This window comes from Ixodes scapularis, unplaced genomic scaffold, assembly GCF_016920785.2.
Source record: "Ixodes scapularis isolate PalLabHiFi unplaced genomic scaffold, ASM1692078v2 PGA_scaffold8__174_contigs__length_109621045, whole genome shotgun sequence".
In the NCBI taxonomy this organism is placed as follows: Eukaryota; Metazoa; Arthropoda; class Arachnida; order Ixodida; family Ixodidae; genus Ixodes; species Ixodes scapularis.
Genome location: NW_024609883.1, coordinates 50,245,177 through 50,266,761, shown reverse-complemented (window position 1 = coordinate 50,266,761; position 21,585 = coordinate 50,245,177). Strand labels below are relative to the sequence as shown.

The window sequence follows — 21,585 nt, the reverse complement described above, 5'->3', positions numbered from 1 at the left end:
CTTCAACGTTGAATAGGATTTTACTGAAGGATCTAGCACCCATGTTGCCACTGAATATTATCGACAAAAACCCTTTAGTGGATCAAGAGGCAACAGACATCAGTCTCATCATTCCTTTCCGCGCCACGGAAGGCGCTGACACTTGGCAAGGCACCAACGGCCGCGGGCCAGGCGGTCAGGGTGTCTCACGTCTACTAAATAAAGAAAGGCACATCGCGTTCGAAAGCGATTTAATAGTTACGTCCTCGAAGTTAGGTGAAAACATTTGCTGATTGTAGTGATTGGTCTTCCGAGTACATTATGAAAAAACTCACGCATATATCATTATTGAATTATTAACTTTCGTTTCATTATATCATGAGTAAAATAGAAATAAGTTCAGCTGAAATGCGGAGATCGCTCAGCCCAGGTGAGAAACAGCGACAGGTTGGTTGATGGCTGGTTGTATTTTTGTCGGGAAGACGATTGCAAACCAGGAATGATTAAATTACTAGAACTGGAATGTAACTTTCCATAAATGAAAAGAAAAGCAGAAGCATACTCTGATATTTTTATTACATATTTTTTTAACATACAAGGTAACAAATACGGCACTGGCTGTATTTTGTACGAAGTGTTCCATTTTTAGCCCGATGGTGCATCTGATTGCAGTTAGTAGAGCGGCTGTATCCCAGATGTGTGTGCGTGTGTTTGCTTCCCGGTTACGTTATTTCGACTTTTTATTCAAGAACTTAAGGTGCACATGTTCCGTCTTTGCATATCTATAAAAAGAAGGGTAAATTGAGGAAAAACCCATCAATTGACAATATCTCCAGATAATTAAAGTTCCGTGGGATTGATAGTGGCGACTACACTTTGCGGTATAATTTTGCTCATATATTTGTTTTCTCAATTTTTCAATAAACTTAGGAATTTACGTAATTTACTATACATGAATATGCATCAGCATTTTTCAGCTTATAGAGAACATTACCATGGAGCGATAAAACTGGACTTTCCGGATTTAACAAAAATCACCAATAAAAATCCGCCGGTGTCATAAATACAAAATTTGCTAAATCTGAAAAACACCGACAAACCGCCGTTTGTGCCAAAAATAAAAGGAATATCAAATAAAACCTAAAAACATCGCTTTCTATAATTTTTTTCCTGTTAAGATTGTATATGTTGAAACCCTCCCAGTCAGTCTTTAACTCTCCGTTTTTAATGAGAAGTTTCCCCGATAATTACCGTTTTTAGCGTCCATCCGAAACAAATAACTAAAATACAATATTACTTAAAAATAAGTAAACGTCAAAAAAACGTTTGCCGACTTCAATTTCAAATAAAAACCGGAAAAACTGCAGCCTAGGTATAACCCGACCGATAACAGATGGTGATCGGTAAATAACATGCTGTTAGTGCACCGATGGATTTAATTAAGTCTGTATACGCTGCATTTAAAATTGTTTAATTACATCTCTCATCGTTCGGATGTCTACGTTGTTTTATATTGCGAACAAGGATCTGAGGATTTTGATATGGAAGAAATTGAACTGATTACGATGTAGCAAAGTAGAAATTTGGGCTAGTTGGTTCATGATCAGCATATACAGCGCCAAAAAACGACAGGACAAAGACGAGAGTAAACAGGACGAGCGCCTCGTCCTGTTTACTCTCGCCTTTGTCCTGTCGTTTTTTGGCGCTGTATATACTCATTACGATGTGTAAAGGCTTTCCGTCAAAAGAGGTTTTCGTTTTCGGTTGGGTATTTCTATTGTAGATTCTAGAAGGGCTGCCAGTTTTAATGTATGGGGCCCGGCCGGTGAGATGTCACTTACCCCACCATTTATTATGCATGGAGAGCCATTATTCAATGTTAAAGTGTGTACTGTTACAGTAGAATTATTTTCATTTTGCTCGTTACAATTAAGGAAGCAACCAGCAAATGCTCCAGGCTGAAACATAGACCGAAAATTATATGAAAAAACTGTTAAATATCACATTAGATACACAAGCTATAACCTAAGTTCATTTACATGCGCTCGATCAATGTATTTGGAAGGATACAGTTCACTATGTCAAACCCCTTTTCTCCAAAAGAAACTAAGATGCTTCACCAATACACGAGCTTCTTTTTTTCTTTTTTTTTTTTAATGCTGAGGACACACTCAAGCAATTTTTAACACCGTGTAACTAACGTGTGTTACGATTAAGGGCAGAATCATGAACTTCGCGAGTCTTCTAAGAATTCGGTAGCCCAGTGTAGCAGCTCGAAATGTGATATCAAAATACGATATTCAAGAAAAACATCGAGCTTACATTGTTCTCCTTATCACTGATAAAGTTCTACAACAAACGCACGACTGAGACAAATCGATAGACTCGCGTAATTGTTGTAGAGCGTTTTCTGATTTGAGGGAGCACGTGCTTCATTCCTGGCTTTAGTCTCACTCAAAAAACTAAGTTGATGTTCATTGTGCGTATAACAGAGCTGCCTATTGGCTGTCTTTCGTTTGATGTTGCATTTTGAGCTGTCAGTATCAATTACTCTTCATCCACTTTTTGTCTTATAGTTGACGTCACCAAATAGGTACCGTAGATCTTGCAATTGTCTTATCGATTCCAGATGCTCGGAAACCCGTCGTCGGCCTCGTTCAATCTCGACCTCTTTTTCTAAAAATACGGCCGTCCATTCGAAATATCACCTTATGAGTGGTGATGAAGGGATTGTAGCGTCCCGCCTATCGATCCTGCATTGTATTCTGACATCTATATTTCGGTTCACCATCCCTTCAATGTTGTGGGAAAAGTACGAATTTCTACCACAATAAGCTGAGTGAGAAGTGAAAAACAACTAGCGTCTGTTTGCCATGAAGGTTCAGAGTGTTCTCAGCCTCTAGCTTCGCGAGGCTCGTGTGTCGCGCTTTTTCACGCCGTGAGTACTCGATTTGTTTTTTACCTTCGAGCCTGTGGGTCTGTCGTGCCGAGTGTATCCTATTCTGTCTCGTTTGTCGCGGTGTTCTACTAGAATACAATATATACTGAATTTCCGACACCATATTTAAGAAGTTACATTCTTATACATGCCATGATAGAGCAGGGATGTTGTAGTTGTTGTTTTTTGTGAGACATTTTTTTATTTTTTTGAAAATCAACTTGAATAATGGGAGAACTGTGCCAGTCGTTTCGGTACAAATACCTATACTGCGTCCTTAAACTCGGACGTCAATGTATCTATAGTTGTACCGACCACGTTTTTATTTTAAACATATCACCAGTTATTCTGCTCCAAGAATTTATACAATCCGATAAAATTTCCTCAGGAATACAAGAATGCAACCGAACTATCGGTTACACGTTGCCTCTATGATAAGTAGAATTTTGTAATAAAATGGGGATGATACCTATCAAACTTATCTAATGGGATCATAGCGGTTGTTGTTATCTCAAGCGAAGCATTTAATAAGTTCATGACAATCTAAAATTGAGTTATATTAACGAAAATTAATTAAAAAACTGTAAACCAACAGTATTCACTACGCGTTTTCCGAAGTCCTTGGTGTAAAAGAAACTGTGCCGGCCGCTCAGTCATTTCCTAACAAATTGAAATCACCGTAAACCTGAACGTGAAACTTCTCAAACTCTATTTTTTTCCTGGAGTACTTTAAATTGGTTAGTAAACACTCTGTTATATAAAAGAGGAGGAAAATAGTAATTATCAATTAATTATTTAGAGCCACCACGCTCTCTCATGGGACTCCACAACATTCCTACGGTGAGACTGAACTACAGAGTTCACCGCAACAAGTACACAACCCAAAATTTCATGCCCGTTTTATTACAGTCTCTCTGTTGGCGAAACACAGAATAACCTAAATAGAAATAACTGGTATCGGAGATCCCGGCACACAGGAGTTGCCTATATCAAGGCAACTCCTGTGAAGTGACGTTGCGTACGAAACACCCTATTATGCATGTCATAAAAAGTTGGGCCTGCACAGTGAGAGGTGTTGTTGTGACAGTCCAAAAACGGTCTAAAAGTGTCCCCGCAATCTTGCTATGGAAATCTCATTTGATAAACTGCTATTTACATATCCCGCGAATTGCCTTTGCACATGAACACATTATTTACGCGTCAACTGCGATAGTGCGTCGGAACTTGTATTTTGCCGAGCTGGGATCATTTGATTGGAATGTTTAAACTTTATTCCAAGTTGTTTTATTACACTTCGAAATATCAAGCACATTTTACTTCAGGCGTTGCCCATAGAACAATGGGGCAACGTCACACTGAGAGCTAAGCTAGTTTAATGTACGAGGTGATTGAGCTCGAGACCCTGAAAAGTCACCGCTACTTTATATCTGAAACATTTGTCGGTTTTGAGGCATTTGTTGTCTTGCTTTTTTTATTTTTAGAGACATCACTAAGCCTAAAAATATACAGCGTGTATAAAAAATTTGCAAAAATAAAATATGCGTTCGCGATCGCTCATTTTTCGCCCAAACGTAGGTCTGAATGAGATAATAAAGTTTCAGCAACAACCGTTACCTAATTTAAAAGTTATAAGTGATTTTCTCAAATTATCACTGCAAAATTGTGTTTCATTTTTACCCGTTTCTTGTAACTGTCGCCATAGAGTTCCATATATTCGAGAGCTCAGTAAGCGGCTCTTTTCACATTTGAAAATTTAAAAAAAAAAAAATCACATAGATTTTGAATAAGCTACCGGCTAGGGCTGAAACTTTGACATCCGGTTTCGACCTCTAGACCCTGTATTTGGGTGCAGCAGGACCGTTCGGCAATGCGTAATCTATTTTTGCGTTAAAAAAAAAAAAAATTTGATTTTTTGGGATACCATGTAGATGGATTTATATGTCTACAACCTGAGGTTTATAATGAAGTAATTGTATTATTGTGTTATTTGAATGCCATGCAGCCATCTTTAATGTACCAGGTAGGAGAAAGTTTTGGGCGAAAATTTGGCAGGTGTCTGGGAGTTTTGTGCCTTGAGAAACCCCAATCTAAATTAGAGAAAAATGTGACATTCTTTGGCAAGACTTGGTATTTTGGCCCCAATTCGCCAAAGAAGTGCCAAAGTTAGACTTCACTTCCTGGAAGTTCGGCTGTTATCTGGCGTCTTTGGGCCCAAGTCGCAAACAAGTGCCAAAGTTAGGCTTCGCTTCCTGATAGTTCGGCTGTCATGTGGCAGCTACGGCCAAAGTCGCCAAACAAGTGCGAGAACTAGGCTTAGTGCCTTGTAGTTCGGCTGATGAGGTATTGGATGCACGCGGGTGATCTGCAACTTAATTAATTAGAAATCGTTTTATTCTGCACGCAACTTTTGATTTTATTTTCAGTGTCCCTTGAATTCTCCAGACGAAAAGTGGGCTGAATGTTTTGCCGTGGCTGGACCGGGGTTTACAAAGGCGGATTGTTGTACTCGCGCGTGGGTACGCACGCCAACATCGCGACGCGCCGTGAGGCTGGTTCGACGTTACAAAAACTGCTGCCATCGAGCAAGCGCTGCGCGAGACTGATGTACGCATGTCTCATCAACAGATGCCATTATTAGCCGGCGCATTGCAAAAGCGAACCTTGCTCGGTGCGTGCCTTGCATTGTAATTGAGCACTGTCAAATCCTAGTGACAACAAAAAGCGGAAGCGACCGTGGCTCTGTGGTATTGCGCCCGCTTCACACCCGGGGGGACTAAGATGAAACCCTTCCGAGGGCGATTTTTTAAAGTTCATTTGAAGCATTTCATAGCATCAACCGAGACACTCCTTTCCCTCACAGTCTTTAACCCCCCCCCCCCCCCCCCCCCTTGATAGTTCGGTTGCCAGACGACAGCTGAACCACCAGGAACCAAAGGTGACAATCCCAGCCTCGGCTACAAGGCATGGAATGTCTTCATTTTCTGTCAAAAAAAATCAGATAAAGCAAGCTGCATTGTTCATGCCCCTCCGACCTCAACTTTTGCTATGGCTGTAAGCGAGTGCGACGGCCGCTTTAAGCAAATTAGAAGGGTGGAGCGAAACGTGTGACCTCTCTCCGTAGGACGCGTTGGACAAAAACGCTTGGACGAAAATTTGTCACGTGACTCTGCCGCTCTGAGGGGATCTCTGGGGCTGCTGTTTGCGCCGTTTGCCGAGTTATAGAAATAGATCCGGTTTCCAAAATCCGCTCTTCAGTGCTTTTTTTTTTTTTTTTTTGCTTTCGTGCGTTGCAGATGCGGCCGTGGTTCTCGTCGTAAAACAGCTAGAATACGTCCATGCCCATTTTTCGGTAACGGCCATATTTTTCGCCGGAGCCCGTGGAATCCTTGTGCTGTGTTTGTTGGACGCGCTTCAACAAAAACTACTGTTCGCCGACGATGATACGTCAGTTGGTGGATGCTACCTTCTTCCTTGACTGTGTTTTTGGGCTGCCCGAGTCGGATTATGCATCTAACAAGGATTACATGATATTTATATTTTATAACTAAGTAAACTGCAAGCATGCTTCTGATAGTAGTTCTGCTTTCTTCTCAATCTGCGCGGTTCTTTTTGTGTTTTAATTTATGAGTTTGGTTGGCATGAAATCCGTGTTAATTATATTTTATAATTTGATTTTTGTTTTACAGAAAAGTATGACCTTTGTAAATAAGTCGACAATAAGCTGTGTGTAATGATTGTGGTTTAATCAACTTCTGGGAGCGATCAAAAAACGTTTGTTCGCCGGTGTATATGATTGATATGCAACAAATGCTATCCAACATCCTATACAACACAGACTTGCACGACGTCCGGCCAATACGAAGCAGACGCATCGTAGAGTATTCACACGGAATTGCGCAAACACTAGGCCGGGGCAAAACGACTCTACTGCAAACTCTGCCGGATATCAAATGGTGGTGGAGAACTGGCAGTCTGAGCGATATTGGAACCGACTTTCGTCCGGTGCTGGCACGACACTGCCAGGTATCTCCGTCCTGCTTAAGAACAGAGATGATGACCAATGACCATTGTGTTTCCAACACTTCTTTAATCTCATTTTCTTCTGGAGCGCGTGAAAGAGCGCTCCTGTGGCACACTAGAGAAATTCCAAACTTCGGCAGGCTTCTGGGCTTTATATGGCAATTATTTGACGCTCCAGTGGCTAGCCAGAGAAGAGCCAAACTTCGGCATGCCCCAAATCTCCCAATTAGAATTTACTTCGGCAGTTAAGGCTCAAGTCTGGCACTTACTTTGACACAACTGTAGCGGACCAGAGAAAATCGCAATTTTGGCATGTCCGAAATACCCACATTAGGCGTTGCATTGGCAGTTATGGCTCAAGTATGGCACTTACTTCTGCACTCCCGTGGCGGACCAGAAAAAAGCCCAACTTTGGCGTGCCCTAGTATCGCCCAACTAGGGCTATAGTTAGGCAACGTAGTTTGGCACTGAGAATCGCCATGGAGCGAAACCTAAATGGGCCTAAGTTAGGCCCTTACGTTTACCACACTTTTGCCCAAGTTGGGCGTTTCTCTGTCGTGCTACCAGCGTGCTATCGTCAAATGGACACACCACATGGTTAGATATCTTGGTGTTTTGGGGATGGTGACAACGTAGCTTCCACTAATTTCAAATTCATAAGACGCTCTTGTGCGCACGACACCATTAATGGTAAACCTATAGAGTTGGCGGACGGAAGTGACGTCATGCGCAAGCACCTACTACGTCACCTGGCAAACTCGACGGTTGCTTGCAGGAATTAAACCAAATGTTAAACTACTGGGTGTCCCAAGAAGTGGCCAGGCTCTTAAAATCGACCGCAAAATTCGGTTTCTTAACCAATCGCGCTACGACTTTGTGCAGCGTTGCCCACAGATGGTGCTTTTTTTTTTTATTGTAAAGTTTGCAAAGAGCGAATTTACCTGAGGAAAAAGTAAAGAAAGAAAAAGGCTTAGCTCCTATGGAAACGCACCGAAGCCACCGGTCTTTAAACAATACGGCGCAGTTTCGCACGGGAGACAAGAGATGGCGCAAGCGGTCGCGACGCCAACTACCGCCAACGAACGAGCATACGGCGCCGAGAGCAGGCGTCTTTAGCAGATGATCTTTTCGACTCAAAAGCGGCGCGCGTTCCGCAGGCGGCGACAATCGCAGAAACAAAAACAGGCGTGGTAACAAAAAGGAACTGCAAAGCAGATGACACAAGTACCACCAAAAACAACAGTTAAAATAACACGACAATCCATCTTTTTAATCGATTATGTGCCCATTCAATATGTTTTATTCGTAAAGATGATAAAATAATGCATTGGCAACTTATATCAGAAAAGCTCGCCCCCTTTTGAGTCGAAAAGATTATCTGCTAAAGACGCCGGCTCTCGGCGCCGTATGCTCGTTCGTTGGCGGCAGTTGGCGTCGCGACCGCTTGCGCCATCTCTTGTCTCCCGTGCGAAACGGCGCCGTATTGTTTGAAGACCGGTGACTTCGTTGCGTTTCCATAGGAGCTAAGCTTTTTTCTTTCTTTACTTGTTCCTCGGGTAAGTCCGCTCTTTGTAAATTTTACCCAAAAAATGCACCATCTGTGGGCAACGCTGCACAAAGTCGTAGCGCGATAGGTCAAGAAACTGAATTTCGCGGTCGATTTAAAAAGCCTGGCCGCTCCTTGGGACACCCAATAGATCTCCCCCAACGTTCGTCATAAGTTAACGTAGAGTCACTGAATGTTCCCAGAGTACCGAAATTCAGAAGCTTCGTTTCAGAACCGAGTCGCGGCACAGCAGTAGCGCTCCAAACAATTTCCACATTACGGCGCTGCCCTGTGCGGTCGAAGCGAAGTGCGTACTGTAGCGTTCGTTCTCGTGCGAGCTCTCAACTCACTCTGGCCTGTGGCGAGAATGCTTTGTATTTGTTAAAGTTATTTTCTTTGTTCCGAGCGGTGAGTGACATGCTTCCTGCTGTCTCCATATCTCTCTCTCTCTCTCACCTCAAAATATATCGGAGTCAAGTGAAAGGCTTAGCATCTGAGGCGTAGAGTTTGAAACGCTGCCCAAGCGCAACGCTTGTGCTGCGTTTCAAACTCCAAGCCTCAGGCGCTAAGCCTTTCACTTGACTCCGATATGTTTTGAGGTGAGAGAGAGAGAGATAAGACAGCGAGTAGCATATCACTCACCGCTCGGAACGGAGCGAGCAAACAAGCCGGAAATCTTCTTTGACGAACTAGATTAGCAACTTCCTGATTAAAAAAAAAAAAAAAAAGATGAGACGTTTACAATCCCCTGTAATGCCGAATTACAGCGTAGCTCTTGAGAAGGAGGAGGGGAAGGTACGGAGAGGAGGCTATGCCCCTCATCCTCTCCTGCTCGCCTTCCATTTAAGGGAATTTTTTTGCTAAATTTAAAGGGGAAATGTTTCCGCTAAATTTAACGGGGAAAGTTACCCATAATGCACAACGCGGTTACGCCGCTGGCGCCGACCACTGAAGCCGGAAACGGGCGCCTAAAGGCTCTGTTACACTCCGACGTAACGCGCGCGCAAGCGAACGCCGGCCGAAGTCGGCTACGTCAGGTCAGTCACGCCGCGCGCGTCAAAAATTCGCCCTCTCTAGACTCCGGCGGCCCTGGCGACTTCCGCGGCCCGCGTCGGTGGGCCGCCAGCGCGGCGCATGCGCAGAATCTGGCTACGAGGGCGCGTTTCCGGCGAGAGTGCGCCATTTCCGGTTCCTTTTCGTTTCGATTAGCAGTCGAGAATTCTCGCGCTTCTTGAGCGACGAATTTGAGCGATGGCGCGGACGTACCTTGCACGACGAAAACTCGGGCTTGCACTGTTGGTGCACCGCCTGCGCCGCAAGCGTAGGCGGTCAGTGTATACATGCGGTACGTCTTTGACAAGCGCACGGTCTACGGTACTCAAGCTTCCTCGAGTCGTAGACACTCGGGTGAGGACGAATTACCTCGATCAGCTTCTCGACGACCCGAGATGTCCGATTCTTCAAACATGACGCCACACGGAGTGGTGCTCCCGTCGTCTGCTATTGCTCGTATTCGCCGCGAGGGCTGCCGGGAGCCAGCGCGTGGTGCATCCTGGTCCGGCGTCGCTGGCGCGGCCGGCGCGGAATACGGCATGCTCCATTTTGGCGTCGAGGCGGTCAGACTCCGTCGAACGCCGCCGGCCGCGCCGGTTACGCCACGACGCCGGAGTCTAGAGCGTCGGGTTTTCGCCGACGTGACGTCGCTGTGACGCGCTCGCACGCGCGCACGCGTTACGTCGGAGTATAACAGAGCCTTAAAGGGGTACTCCACCGATTTTTTGAGCTACCTCAACTAACTATATTTTCGGACTCCCCGGCCTTTACTCTCTCCGGTATGCTATTTAGAATCGCGAAATTCATAATAGTTATTGCGAAATCGGCAAATGAAAATGATGCAAAAACCAATATTCAAATATACGCGCGCTTTTCAGGGCCGTGACGTCAGTGGCAGGCAGGCTTGCCAGTCGAGCAAGCAGCCAAAAAATAGAATATGCCAATCATTTGTTCCGTGCTGGAGCGCGGGTACTGCAGCGAACTTCCCAAGCATTCATTTGACACCATGAAACTGCTTCGAATCAGTTTAAAACAAAATCTACAGCCCAAAGAGTGAACCCCTGCCTTCCACTGACGTCACTTTTTCATTGTTGCCAGTAGAGACTTCGAGCTTGAAAAACACGGTGAGGACCAAAACTGTAAATTCAATAACTTCGCGAAAAAACAATATTTTGACCTAATATTTGGGATACTATTTTTGCGATGTTTGTTGGTTAGCTTAGCAAAATTTCAAGCAAATCGGAGACAATGAAAAAATCGGTGGAGTAGCCCTTTAAGAGCTGCGCTTTAAAAATAAGGGGGAAAAAAAAAACTAGAGAAAATCAACGCACCATTCGTTCGTTTCTAACCCAGCGATGCCCAGAGCTCCCACCCGTGCGTACCCACCGTAGCCGTGGTTACGCGGAAACGTTTGAAATACGTTATTTGTTGTTTCGGACAAATCCCCAAAATAGCTGACTGATAAGTTCCGCCACAGGCTAAACACCCCAATCAGCAGTGGAGTCCGCGGGATTAACTTTCGGGAAGCAGACTGGATGGAATTCAGTACTCTGGGAACATTCAGTGATCCTAATTTAACGTATTGGAAGGGAGCTGCACTTTGCGCTGCACGTTCTTTCAGACTAGCCGCAATCTTTAAAACTGGCAGGGCTCAAATCAACCGATGATGGACGCGACGTGAAAAGGAGGCCGGGCTGTCTTGTTTAATTGGCCCACCTAGTTTATTTAGTAACTCTACCTCTAAAGTTCATGTTTTCCTGATTAGTAAATTTTCTTACCTTAGAACCAGGCCAATTTCTCTCGCATTCGCTCCCATATATACTTTTGACAGCTTTCCTATAGTTTTCGACGAGAGACCTTTCTTCGATGTTTTGTTTTTTATTATCAGTTTTATACCCGTCTGTATATGCAGATTGCACATCTGAAATAAAAATATTGAATGCGTTACCTGAAGCAAACCTTTTTCCATTACAGTAAAACAAATTTTTAGAATCCGTTTTTTTTTTTTTTATATCGCGACGCTTTATGGTGGGATCACGTATACCTATGTGCCAGAAGTAAAACAGTACCTATTTGAGGAACCACTTTATAACATAGCCTGCAGGTGCTAGTAGCATAATTAGAATTACGTAAATGCTTTATATGCCTATTGTAATTGCGTAAACCTATCGTATACTATATGCATGTTGTAAACTTATCGTATACTACATGCATGAAACGCGTTATAGGCACCATTAATCGATTTTTCCCTTCGATCAACAGGTGTTCAGAAGAAAAAAAACTTCGCGTTTATTCAATCACGAAAATAAACCATGCCTTCATCTTGATGTTTTGGTACTCTTCAAGAACTGCATTTACGAGACCCTATACAGCTTCACCTCGTACTTTTTTTTACTACCGGACAATTCCACCATTACCGGAAATACCGGACAATTCCCATTACAGGCAATACTGGGGGCCGAGAAAGAAACTTTATTAAGCCTGATTCACATGGTAAAATGTTACATGCGATTTCGCAGTTGCGACGTCGCTCGTGCGGCATAAAAAGCCTGGGCGAAGCAGCGGTGCCCGACGTCGCAGCTGCGAATTCGCAAGCAAAATCCCACCATGGAAATTGGGCTTTAACGAACTGTTGGTCTTGGTACATTCCCTAGCAAAAGCAGAGAAGTTGCATAGATCGCGCAGAATAAAACAACTCATAATAATAGCAGGCAATAAATAAACAAAATAAACACTAGTCAAACAAATAGCCAACTCCAGCATATTTGCTCACATTAGATGCACTGAGGTCATGAAGACATGCTTTAAAAAAATTAATTATTAAATGAATATGACAAGCTACTCATAACTGTTCATTTGCTTTTTGTCTTTTTTCTGAACCGGGCCAGAGCGGGAGCTGCAAGCCGTTTTAGCCTAGTGTAACTTTGCAGGGTTTCTTGAGGCGCGGGTAAATCGTTTATGCGAACAGTACGGATCACGCAGGGAAAAAAAGTTATTGTAGTGTTTGTCTCTGCCAACGGGCCATTAAAAAAAATTTTTTGATGTTTTATATATTGAGTTCATTACTTACTTTCGACTAATTAATTTTTTTAGAAGGTACATTTAAATTTATGGTTTCAAATACGAACTTTCTGAGCATCAACAAAAATCACTGTATAAAATCACTTTACTGTTACATAACATATAAGGCACACAAACTATTCTAGAGGGTTTCGGAAAAAACGCTCAATTCGGGCGCGTTGAGTTTCAGTTTTTTATCGAAGGGGATCTCTACGCCAGCACTACTGCCCAGAGCTGTTTATACTGAGAGAGTTTGGCCAATGGGAAGAGCTTGCTCCCATCTAGAACCAGCGGGTTTCGCGATAACACAAAATGGCGTTACTTCTCTCGTATATTCCTGAGAAATCGCATAGAGTTCCTATGAGTCAAAGTCTTCCTCCGGTTGCCAGACTACGCAGCATTGGTTGCCAAACTAGCCAGACCGTCAAAGTCTCCTTAAAGGGGCCGTGCAACGCGTTTTGAGCTTTGCGCAAATACCGCTATGAACGGATTGTTGACGTTGATGACCTGTGAAACACCCGTTCGTTTTTCAATACACGCAATCGAAGTCGCAGAAACAAAGAAAAATGATCAGCGTTGACCCCCTCAACTCGCAACCAGAACAAGAGGCCACGTGATCTGGAGCCGATAATGTGACGCCAATCTTGATCATAGCCCCGCGCTGGGGTTGGCGAAGCACAGGACACGCGCTGAGTTCCAGACATTGTTATGGTTTGTCTATTGTCGCCATTGCAACGACTGTACACGGGCCACCACCCAAAGGCTTCTCGAGCTGTCGATTGTCACGAGTCCCAATCGAGTGCCCACACAATGCTCGGGTCCAGACTATGAGCCGCCTTCAAATATCGTCACTGGCGAAACTGCGACCGCCCAGCTTGAAATTGCATCGCAACAAAGGTGTTTCTTGGCCAGTGGCGTTGCGTGCGAGTATCCTTGAGTCCCATTGTGCCAGTAAGCTTGTGTAAAATGAATAACATTCCAGTTGAATTTCCTTGCACCGCCCTTGAAGATGGGATACTATCCCAGTATAAACGGATCTGGCCCTAACCTCCCACCCCCGTAGTCAATCATTTCCTTCACTCCTACGAGGGAGGAAAGGGGGAGCTGCGGCGTTTTGGCCACTGGGGAAAAGCTCCGTTCCGACAGAAAAATCAAAACATAAAATATCTTCTTAAAATCCGTTAATTTAGTGTTATTTTTTATTATGCCCAGCAAGTTGCTAAGCAACCAATACATTTACATAGTAAACACTTAATTACTCGAAAGTAAATAATAAACTAGTTCTACCGAACGTTATTATTATCCCAAGTGGGCCCTTTGGCAGAGATCAATACAACATCAACGTTTTTTTTGGTTTTTTTTTTTTTGATGCGATGCAATCTTTTCGCAGGAATACTTTGTATGTGATCTGTTGGCGGAACAAGGTATCTCAAAGGTCTCAAATTTGAGCCTCCAAGTATTGAGGGAAGCAACCGTCGCCCTTGCAGGAGACGCCTGGAGAGCCGACGGACGCCACGACATAAGGCAGCGACTCACCGAACATGCTTCGGCCGCGCCCCGCTTGCGCCGTCATGCGTCTCCCGGGTCCCCCATAATGCCCGAGCCACAAAAGAGCGAAAAACAGAAAGAAACGACAGCGGTAATTCTCAAACACATGCAGCATGCTCGCGGTGGGTGGTACCTTTGGCAGGCGTTTAATTGTTCGGTGCTCGTGAAGCAAGCACGATAGATTGCAAGCGTGCCAAAGATTCCCTCGCGAGCATGATGCTCGTGTTAGAGCATAGCCTCCTTTATTATACAAAGCCATAGCCTTCTCTATAGATGCTTTAAACACGCGCCAGATTGAGCCGCCATGGCCGACCCTCTCTTGTCTTACTGAGATGCCAAGCCACTGAAACGGGCGTTGATGAGCCTCCACAAAGGCCGATGCGGGGGAGAAGGACACAGTACCACCTAAAGTGTCAATAACCGGTCCTCCTGTGACAATCATGAGGTGAAGCGAACAGGATAAGAGGAAACAAAAACTGAAGGCCGGTTACGGCGGCGCCCATGCACAGCTGCTGCAACGCATCTATACTCACAAAGCCTGGCACTTCGACGACGGAGCTATAAGTGCAAGCTCGCAGATTTGGAACGCGAGGATCTGGTAGCGTAGAGCATCAAAGAGCCATTTCTTGGGAAACCTGGACGTCAGCGCACAGCTTTTGGAGCGGCGAGGAACCGAAGCACACTTGTTCGCTCGAAAGAAGTGTGTTTCGGCGTCTCGCCGCAGCGGGGCGCCAGTCACGCGGCTCTCCTTTCATCCGTTTTCTGCCGCTCCACCTTTTCCATTTTGGCTCCACTTCTCGTGGCGGTCTGCCAGGCTTTGTCAGTATATAAGAGGCTATCACAAAGCCTGTCGAATCGTGAAAAACTCTGGTCTTGTCGCTGTCGTTTGTTTCTGTGTGTCGCTCTAGTGGGACTTGGACGGAAGCACTCATCCGCGCGCTACGATGTCGCCGACGTTGTCTCGTCTGTTTTTTCACAGCCGATTGGGAACTGAGCTCGCGCCATAAAAATAACTCGAATGCAGATGTTATAATGGCACACGACGTTCGAACGTTTAAGAAGCTTCCTGCTCGCCATACCTCGGCATAAAATCAACACAATCAAGTTCGCTTTTCAAGGTGGCTTCCCCCAGCTACTTCTTCTATGTTGCAAATATAGTTTCATGCCTGCGTCATTCAAAGACCACGGTTTGGTGACTTCTTCCCTTACCAGTTGCAACGCAAACCATGGCTTTGTGCAGTGAACACTCTTCGTTAAATAATAAAGTAAGAAACAAAGAATAATTTAGATCACTTGACCTATGCACGAAGTTACGCCATCTCTATGTCAACTCAGTTTCACCGCTAAATTTAGTAGGAAACTTACGTATTGTGGCCTAAACACCAATTCAGTTTGCCCTCTAAACACCATTTAGCGGAAAATTATTGTGACAATGTTACGACACCCGTACATCTGTTCAGCTTCCCATTAAATTTAGCGGGCAATTTAAGTCACGTGACCTATAACTAAGTCACCATCCCCGCTAGATATAGCTTAAGGTATCGCATGACCTAAACAAGAATCCAGTTTCCAGCTAGATTTAGAGGGGGAATTAACGTCACATGACCTATGCAACAATTCAGTTTCTCCGCTAAATTGATCGGGGAAACAAACGTACGGGTTATGCCGATTTCCCCTCCCAAACCCTCCGCCCCCCTTATACGGTGCCCTCCCTCCCTTTCCCTCTCTCTCTGCTTCCTCCCGCCGCGGTCAGGTGATACACCAACTCAGTTTTCATGCTAAATTTAGCGGGAAAATTAACGTCACGTGACATACCGACAAATACTTTAGTAGAGTATTTGATTGCAATTTCTGACACCCATCAATCTCTCTTCTTACTTTTCTATCCTCCCAATCCCTCTTCTTACCCTCCTATTCTGTCTTCTCTCTCTCTCTCTCTCCATCTGCCTCCCATCCCCTTCCCTGGATGAATGGATGAATAAATAGATAGTTGTTAATTGCTATACCCTTTGTAACGGGTGGTAGATAGCGCCACCTACCCTAAGTCTAAAAAGACAAGCATCTGATTCCACCCACCCTTCTAAGACCAATTTTCTTCCCCTGACTGTCACCAGGCAGTGTGGGATATCACCAGGATGACCTTTTGGGGGATCGGGCAAAATGACTAAAAACATCACCCCTCACCTCTTTCCCCCGGCGAGGAAGTCGCCAATTTTCCTCTGGTCAAACCTTGTCGACGTTGCCCCAGCACCGGACCCACTAGGGGACAGGGTTGGGGCTTAGGGCCGGAGCCACGCGGAAGGAAGTCCCAATTTTCCTCTCTGTCTCCAACTGTGCTGTTTAGTTGAGCGTAATTAAATTTTCCCTAGCTAATTTCCTCCAATCTTCTAATCGCCTCTTTGTGATTGTAATCCTCTTCTCCCCCGTCCTTCCTGCGCCGCCAGCAAAGCCCAAAGTCCCCGCCAAATCTGCTATCCCTTCAGGGAGGGCAGGGCGAAGCCCTGTGCACTTCAAAGCCCAGGCCTCTATTGTCTCGCTCTCATTATGGCAGGTGGCACATAATGTGTCAATATCCTGAAATTTAGCTCTATAGACTTTTTGCACAAGGGCGCCGCCCCCTTGAAATATCGCCACTTCAAGTATGGGCGAGAACATTGCTTTCCCGTCGCCACGCCAATAGAATGCATTTAGGATATAAGCGTTACCGTCACCCATTCTCGTTTTGTCTCTCCTCTATTTTTTTACTAGTTGCAGGTTGAAATGTTTTATTACATTTTGTCGCCCATACCTGATTTGCCTACTTGACGGCCGGGGACGAGAGTAAGCGAAAAAGGTCTATACGTCATCGTCCTCAAAGTTCCAGTTTTCGCCTCAAACAGTAAAACACTTCCCAGTGAATTATAAAACAAATCTTCCTTTTTTATGTCCTTTTTGTGACACGTACATTGTTAGAGCTGATTTGTCCTGCATTCTTATGTCCCACAAAATTTCTGCCTCTTTCACTTCTTTTTCCACTGAAGTAGGCTGCTCAGACCCAACACTAGTGTGTAGGCACTTAAATGTAAGCTTTCGGGTTCGGTTTGTCCATTTTGTGTTTAACCTTCTCATGTATAAATACTTGAATACCTTCCATGTCCACGGCGTATCATCCATTTCGGTCAACTTCTGTTCAAATTTGAACTTACCAATTCTTCTCCTGCTCTTAAAAGACGACCAGCCCATGTCCCCCTGTACTGTACTATCTGCATGGGTGTATTTCCATGTGCTCCCAGTGCCAATCTGCTTACGCTTCTTTGCCGAATTTCTAATCCTGATTGAACCTTTCATTTCATGCATAGTACACCATTGCGAAGAGGCAGTCATGGTACCATCATTCCTATCCATATACCTCTGGTCACTTATTATCTATTATAGTTCCATAGTGCCTTGAGGTTCATAATAGAAAAATTTATTTTCTGTTTTCTAATTATATTCTTCCCGTGTTCCTCTAGATATTTCCTTCCCTCAGTGAGCCAGACTCTCAGATGTGTTTATTTTTCAACATGGTCTATTACAATGTCTTGTATTCACGGAGGTTCACTCTTTTTGTCGTTAAACACGATTACACCAAACTTGTTACTACTAAACCTCATGCCCAAGGCATCACCTTCCTCTCCACATATTCCAGCGAGTTCCTGTAATGTATCCTGAATATATCTGCCATAAGTACTGTTATCCGCATACATCAGTCCTGGTATTTTGTGTACTACAGTTCTCTCTCCTTCCATATAACTCACATCAAAACCTAAGTTGTTATGCTTGAGTTTCGTTTCCATTTCACAGATATATATCATGAACAGTAGAGGTGTCAGTGGACAGCCCCGTTTGAGCCCTTTTTTTATGGCTGCGAGTTGTGTAGTTTCTGTTTCACATGCCTAAAAACCTTATTGTCGGTTTTCACTTGCTGAATAAACCTAACCAAATTTGCATCTAAATTATACTCATTCAGCTGACCCCAGAGTTTTTCTCGGGCTCACATTATCGTACGCTAACTCGATGTTCAAATAAGCTAACCATAAAAAATTTGGTTCTTCATTGCCATTTCTATACATTGTGTGTTGACGAATAAGTTATATTCCAGTCTTCTATCTCTTCAGAATTCATTTTGGAGCTCACCCAGTATTTGCATATCTTGTGCCCATTCCTCCATTCTCCGCATTACTATCTGCATAGCTAATCTGTACAGAACTGAAGGTACCGTTATTGGGCGATATGACTTAATGTTGTCTTTGTTTCCTCTCTATATATCACTTTCATTTTACTTAGTTTCCGATCATTAGGTACCACTCCTCCCATAATTATTTCATTAATCACATGCTGTAACTTCAATTTGCTTGTTTCTCCTAGTGTCTTTATGAGTTCCATGGGTATGTCGTCTAAGCTTGTCGCTGTACCAGCTGGAACCTTACTTTCTGTCTTGTCTCATTCTCTTATGGTTGTCTCCATTGTTACACAATCCTCCTCTCGCTGCTGCTCTCAGTCTTTTTTTTTTTATCTCGCTCCATCTACCACTTCCCCATCCCTCCTCACTCCCTGGTCACGTAACTCACTAATTCAATTTTTTCAAAATTTATAAAAACAGTATCTTCACTCCCGGAACGACTGTCTCGCGTCTTCCGCACAATCGAAACGTCGCTGTTGATTGCTTAAGGCTGGTTTATACAGCTGCGACTGCGTTAAACAATGTGCCTAAGCACCTCTTAAAATCTCTCACGACGAGAGAACACACTGGCGTCATCTAATGGGTATCTCTGGAACACTTTGCATTTCCGCGCATTTTGTACTCTTTTAACACATCATTCTTTCTTTCTTGGCTTTGAAAAACAATTCGATAATGTTATAACCGACTATTTATTGAAAATACGTACTTTTGATTTCGAAATTGAAGCAAAACCCTCGCTCCAGTAAAACGCAGTTCCAGAGTTACCTTACAGATGGCGCCAGCGTGCCAGCCTGTTCTTTTGTCGTAAGGTATCACAATAATTATGTCGTAAGTAAAAGCAGGTGAACACATGCCTTTAGTAAATACCGCGCCGCTTAATTCATGACGCCACCCACAAAAAGACGCGCGGCTCACATTTTATTTTGTCGAACTATTTTCCAATGAACCGGTAACCGTCACATATGAGAATATGGTTTTTTTCCCGTTCCGGTTCAACATCAAATGTATAATATTGGTTCGGGTTTTCTTACGGTTCGGTCAAAAATAATTGGTACTTCTTCGGTTTTGGGTTCGGGTCCGGGTTAGGTTCGACACCCTGTTTTAAACTAACACTGTCAAAGTTGACAGTCTTACATTACTTTTACTTCTGTCTCTGAAAGCGGAATTATTCTAAATAAATACGTCACAGTGAGCATCTGGCGTCTAGGCAGTCGTGGAATGCCGACCACGTCAGCAAAAAGGCTAAGCTACACATTATCGGTGTAGCTTAGTATTTTCGACGATTGCATCAGGCCCAATGAACACGAACGGCTAAACCCGCTGCCCCCGCATGGCAGGGAACGTGTTTCGTTTCCGTCACATGCTATGTTACGACCAACATAATTTCTAATTCAGCTTTTGAGATAAGAAGACAGGCAAAGTTGGGCTATTCTATTTTACGTTAACGAGCAGCTAAAAAGAAAACAAATTCCTCTTCTAGGTTCTATGACCATAATTCGAGACACTGTTTAAACAAGCTGGAAAAAATTTTGTGGTCCATCAAAGAAAATTAACAACATTCCATGGTTTGAAAAGAGATTTTTTTATCTGAGGTGAAATTCCAAAAAGATCTTACTGAGAAGGCCCTTTTAGTTCCGAGTTATTGAGTGAAAATTCGGTTGATTGTTAAATTGCGAATTGAAATAAATAACGTCCCAGACGTGGTAGACTGTTTCGAGGCTGAGTGTATACACTATTTTTTTATGAACTGATATGCGTTGGTAGTATGTGTTGAAGGGACATTACAAGACTTACGCATATCAATTATTTTGTTATTCCGCGTCATTGTCAACCACAACCAGCCCAATGTTACATTGAAGTTCAATTGTTATCATTTACACGGCTTCTAAACTGCACGCATAATATGTAATAATCTTGCACTCACCAGCGCCGGCGACCGTTGGTGTACAAATTGCAAGCAGCACAAACATAGCCCCGATCAGTGTTGTGGTTCTCATAAGAAAGAATAAAAGACCGGTGTTCTTCATACTGTCATCCACCTAGAATAAAAACACGCGGATCAAATTGATGTGTTAAAATGAAAAAAAAAATTAAAATACACCTGAAATAAAGACAAGCGCTTTTTTTTTTACTTTTGTCTTTCTTTCTGGAAGGGTCTAAGGCGCCAAAATACAGCACATAAAACTAAGACGAACAGCCCGTGCGCTCGCATAAAACATAAAGGGTAATTAAAACAGGAAAGGAATTTCAAACCGGGATTCGCAATGATCTCTCATCAAGGACACGCTTGAGAGAGTCCCAGGTATTTTAATTCAGACAAACACAAAGCGATCGGGAAAGGACTGAAACATGTAGCTTCATCGCTAGGTTTTGGTTTTGGAGTTATACATTTTTTGAAGTTTGAAGCTTGAAGCTTTAAGTTTGAAGTTTGAAATTGGAAGGTTTTGAAGTTTTTCTCGTGTATTACGGAACACCGCTAACTCTACATACAGTTGTCACAGCATTCATCCAATATGCTGTGAGCTGGAACTCGGCGTTTCTATTGCCTTCGAATTCAAAGTTAAGCGGCAAAAAACAAATCACTATTTAATAATGTATCCGAACCCCTTGCCTTTGTGCAACATGTAAAATTGGTTTAGCTTTTATTAATGGCAGTTTTAAACCGACAATTTTGCCATGAACTAAACAGTTAATATTTATGGAGATCGTGGGTTTATTTTCCGTCAAACGTACGTAAATTAACAAAATTCGCATAAAACAAGTTTGACATCCGTTTTACTCTGATCCATATTTTTCAATATTATGTTTAAATTTATAACAAACACCTTATATACACAAACTCATCTCTGTTACGTCACGGCGCGGTGGTGGCGCGTCGGGCGCACATCCGGTCTGGGGCTCTGGGCGGAAACCGCTATGGGCCACGTACATTCATGTGTTACTTTGGAAGAAACCGGACGAAAACCTGCCTTCTCGGCAAAGCGCCGCGACTGGGGCTTTACCAAAAGAGTCGCGGTTTGAAGGTCAGTTTTCGTTCGTTTTCTGCCTGCACGGTTCGTCCGAGAACGTGAATAGGGGCCGTGAAAAAGGAAAAAAAGACGTCGTCGGACCACGACTGCTTGGGCGGAGAGCACTTTGGATTGAATTCACGGATACTTGTGGTCATCAGATTTATTTGTTTTGTCCCAACATTAACGCGGGAAAACCGTCAAGTTGCACGGACCACATGCGGACTACGTT

General features: G+C 43.7%; 1 protein-coding gene across 1 annotated transcript; it reads right to left on the bottom strand.

Annotated features, from left to right (window-relative positions):
- Positions 1–596: 596 nt before the first annotated feature.
- LOC120837763 lies at positions 597–20,384 on the bottom strand. The gene is made up of 4 exons (XM_040207334.1): positions 20,270–20,384; positions 11,315–11,457; positions 1,821–1,937; positions 597–761 (listed from the first exon to the last, which is right to left on the bottom strand). The coding sequence occupies exons 1-4, from the start codon at positions 20,370–20,372 to the stop codon at positions 732–734; spliced, it is 393 nt and encodes a 130-aa protein (XP_040063268.1). The 5' UTR covers positions 20,373–20,384; the 3' UTR covers positions 597–731.
- Between the last annotated feature and the right edge of the window lie 1,201 nt (positions 20,385–21,585).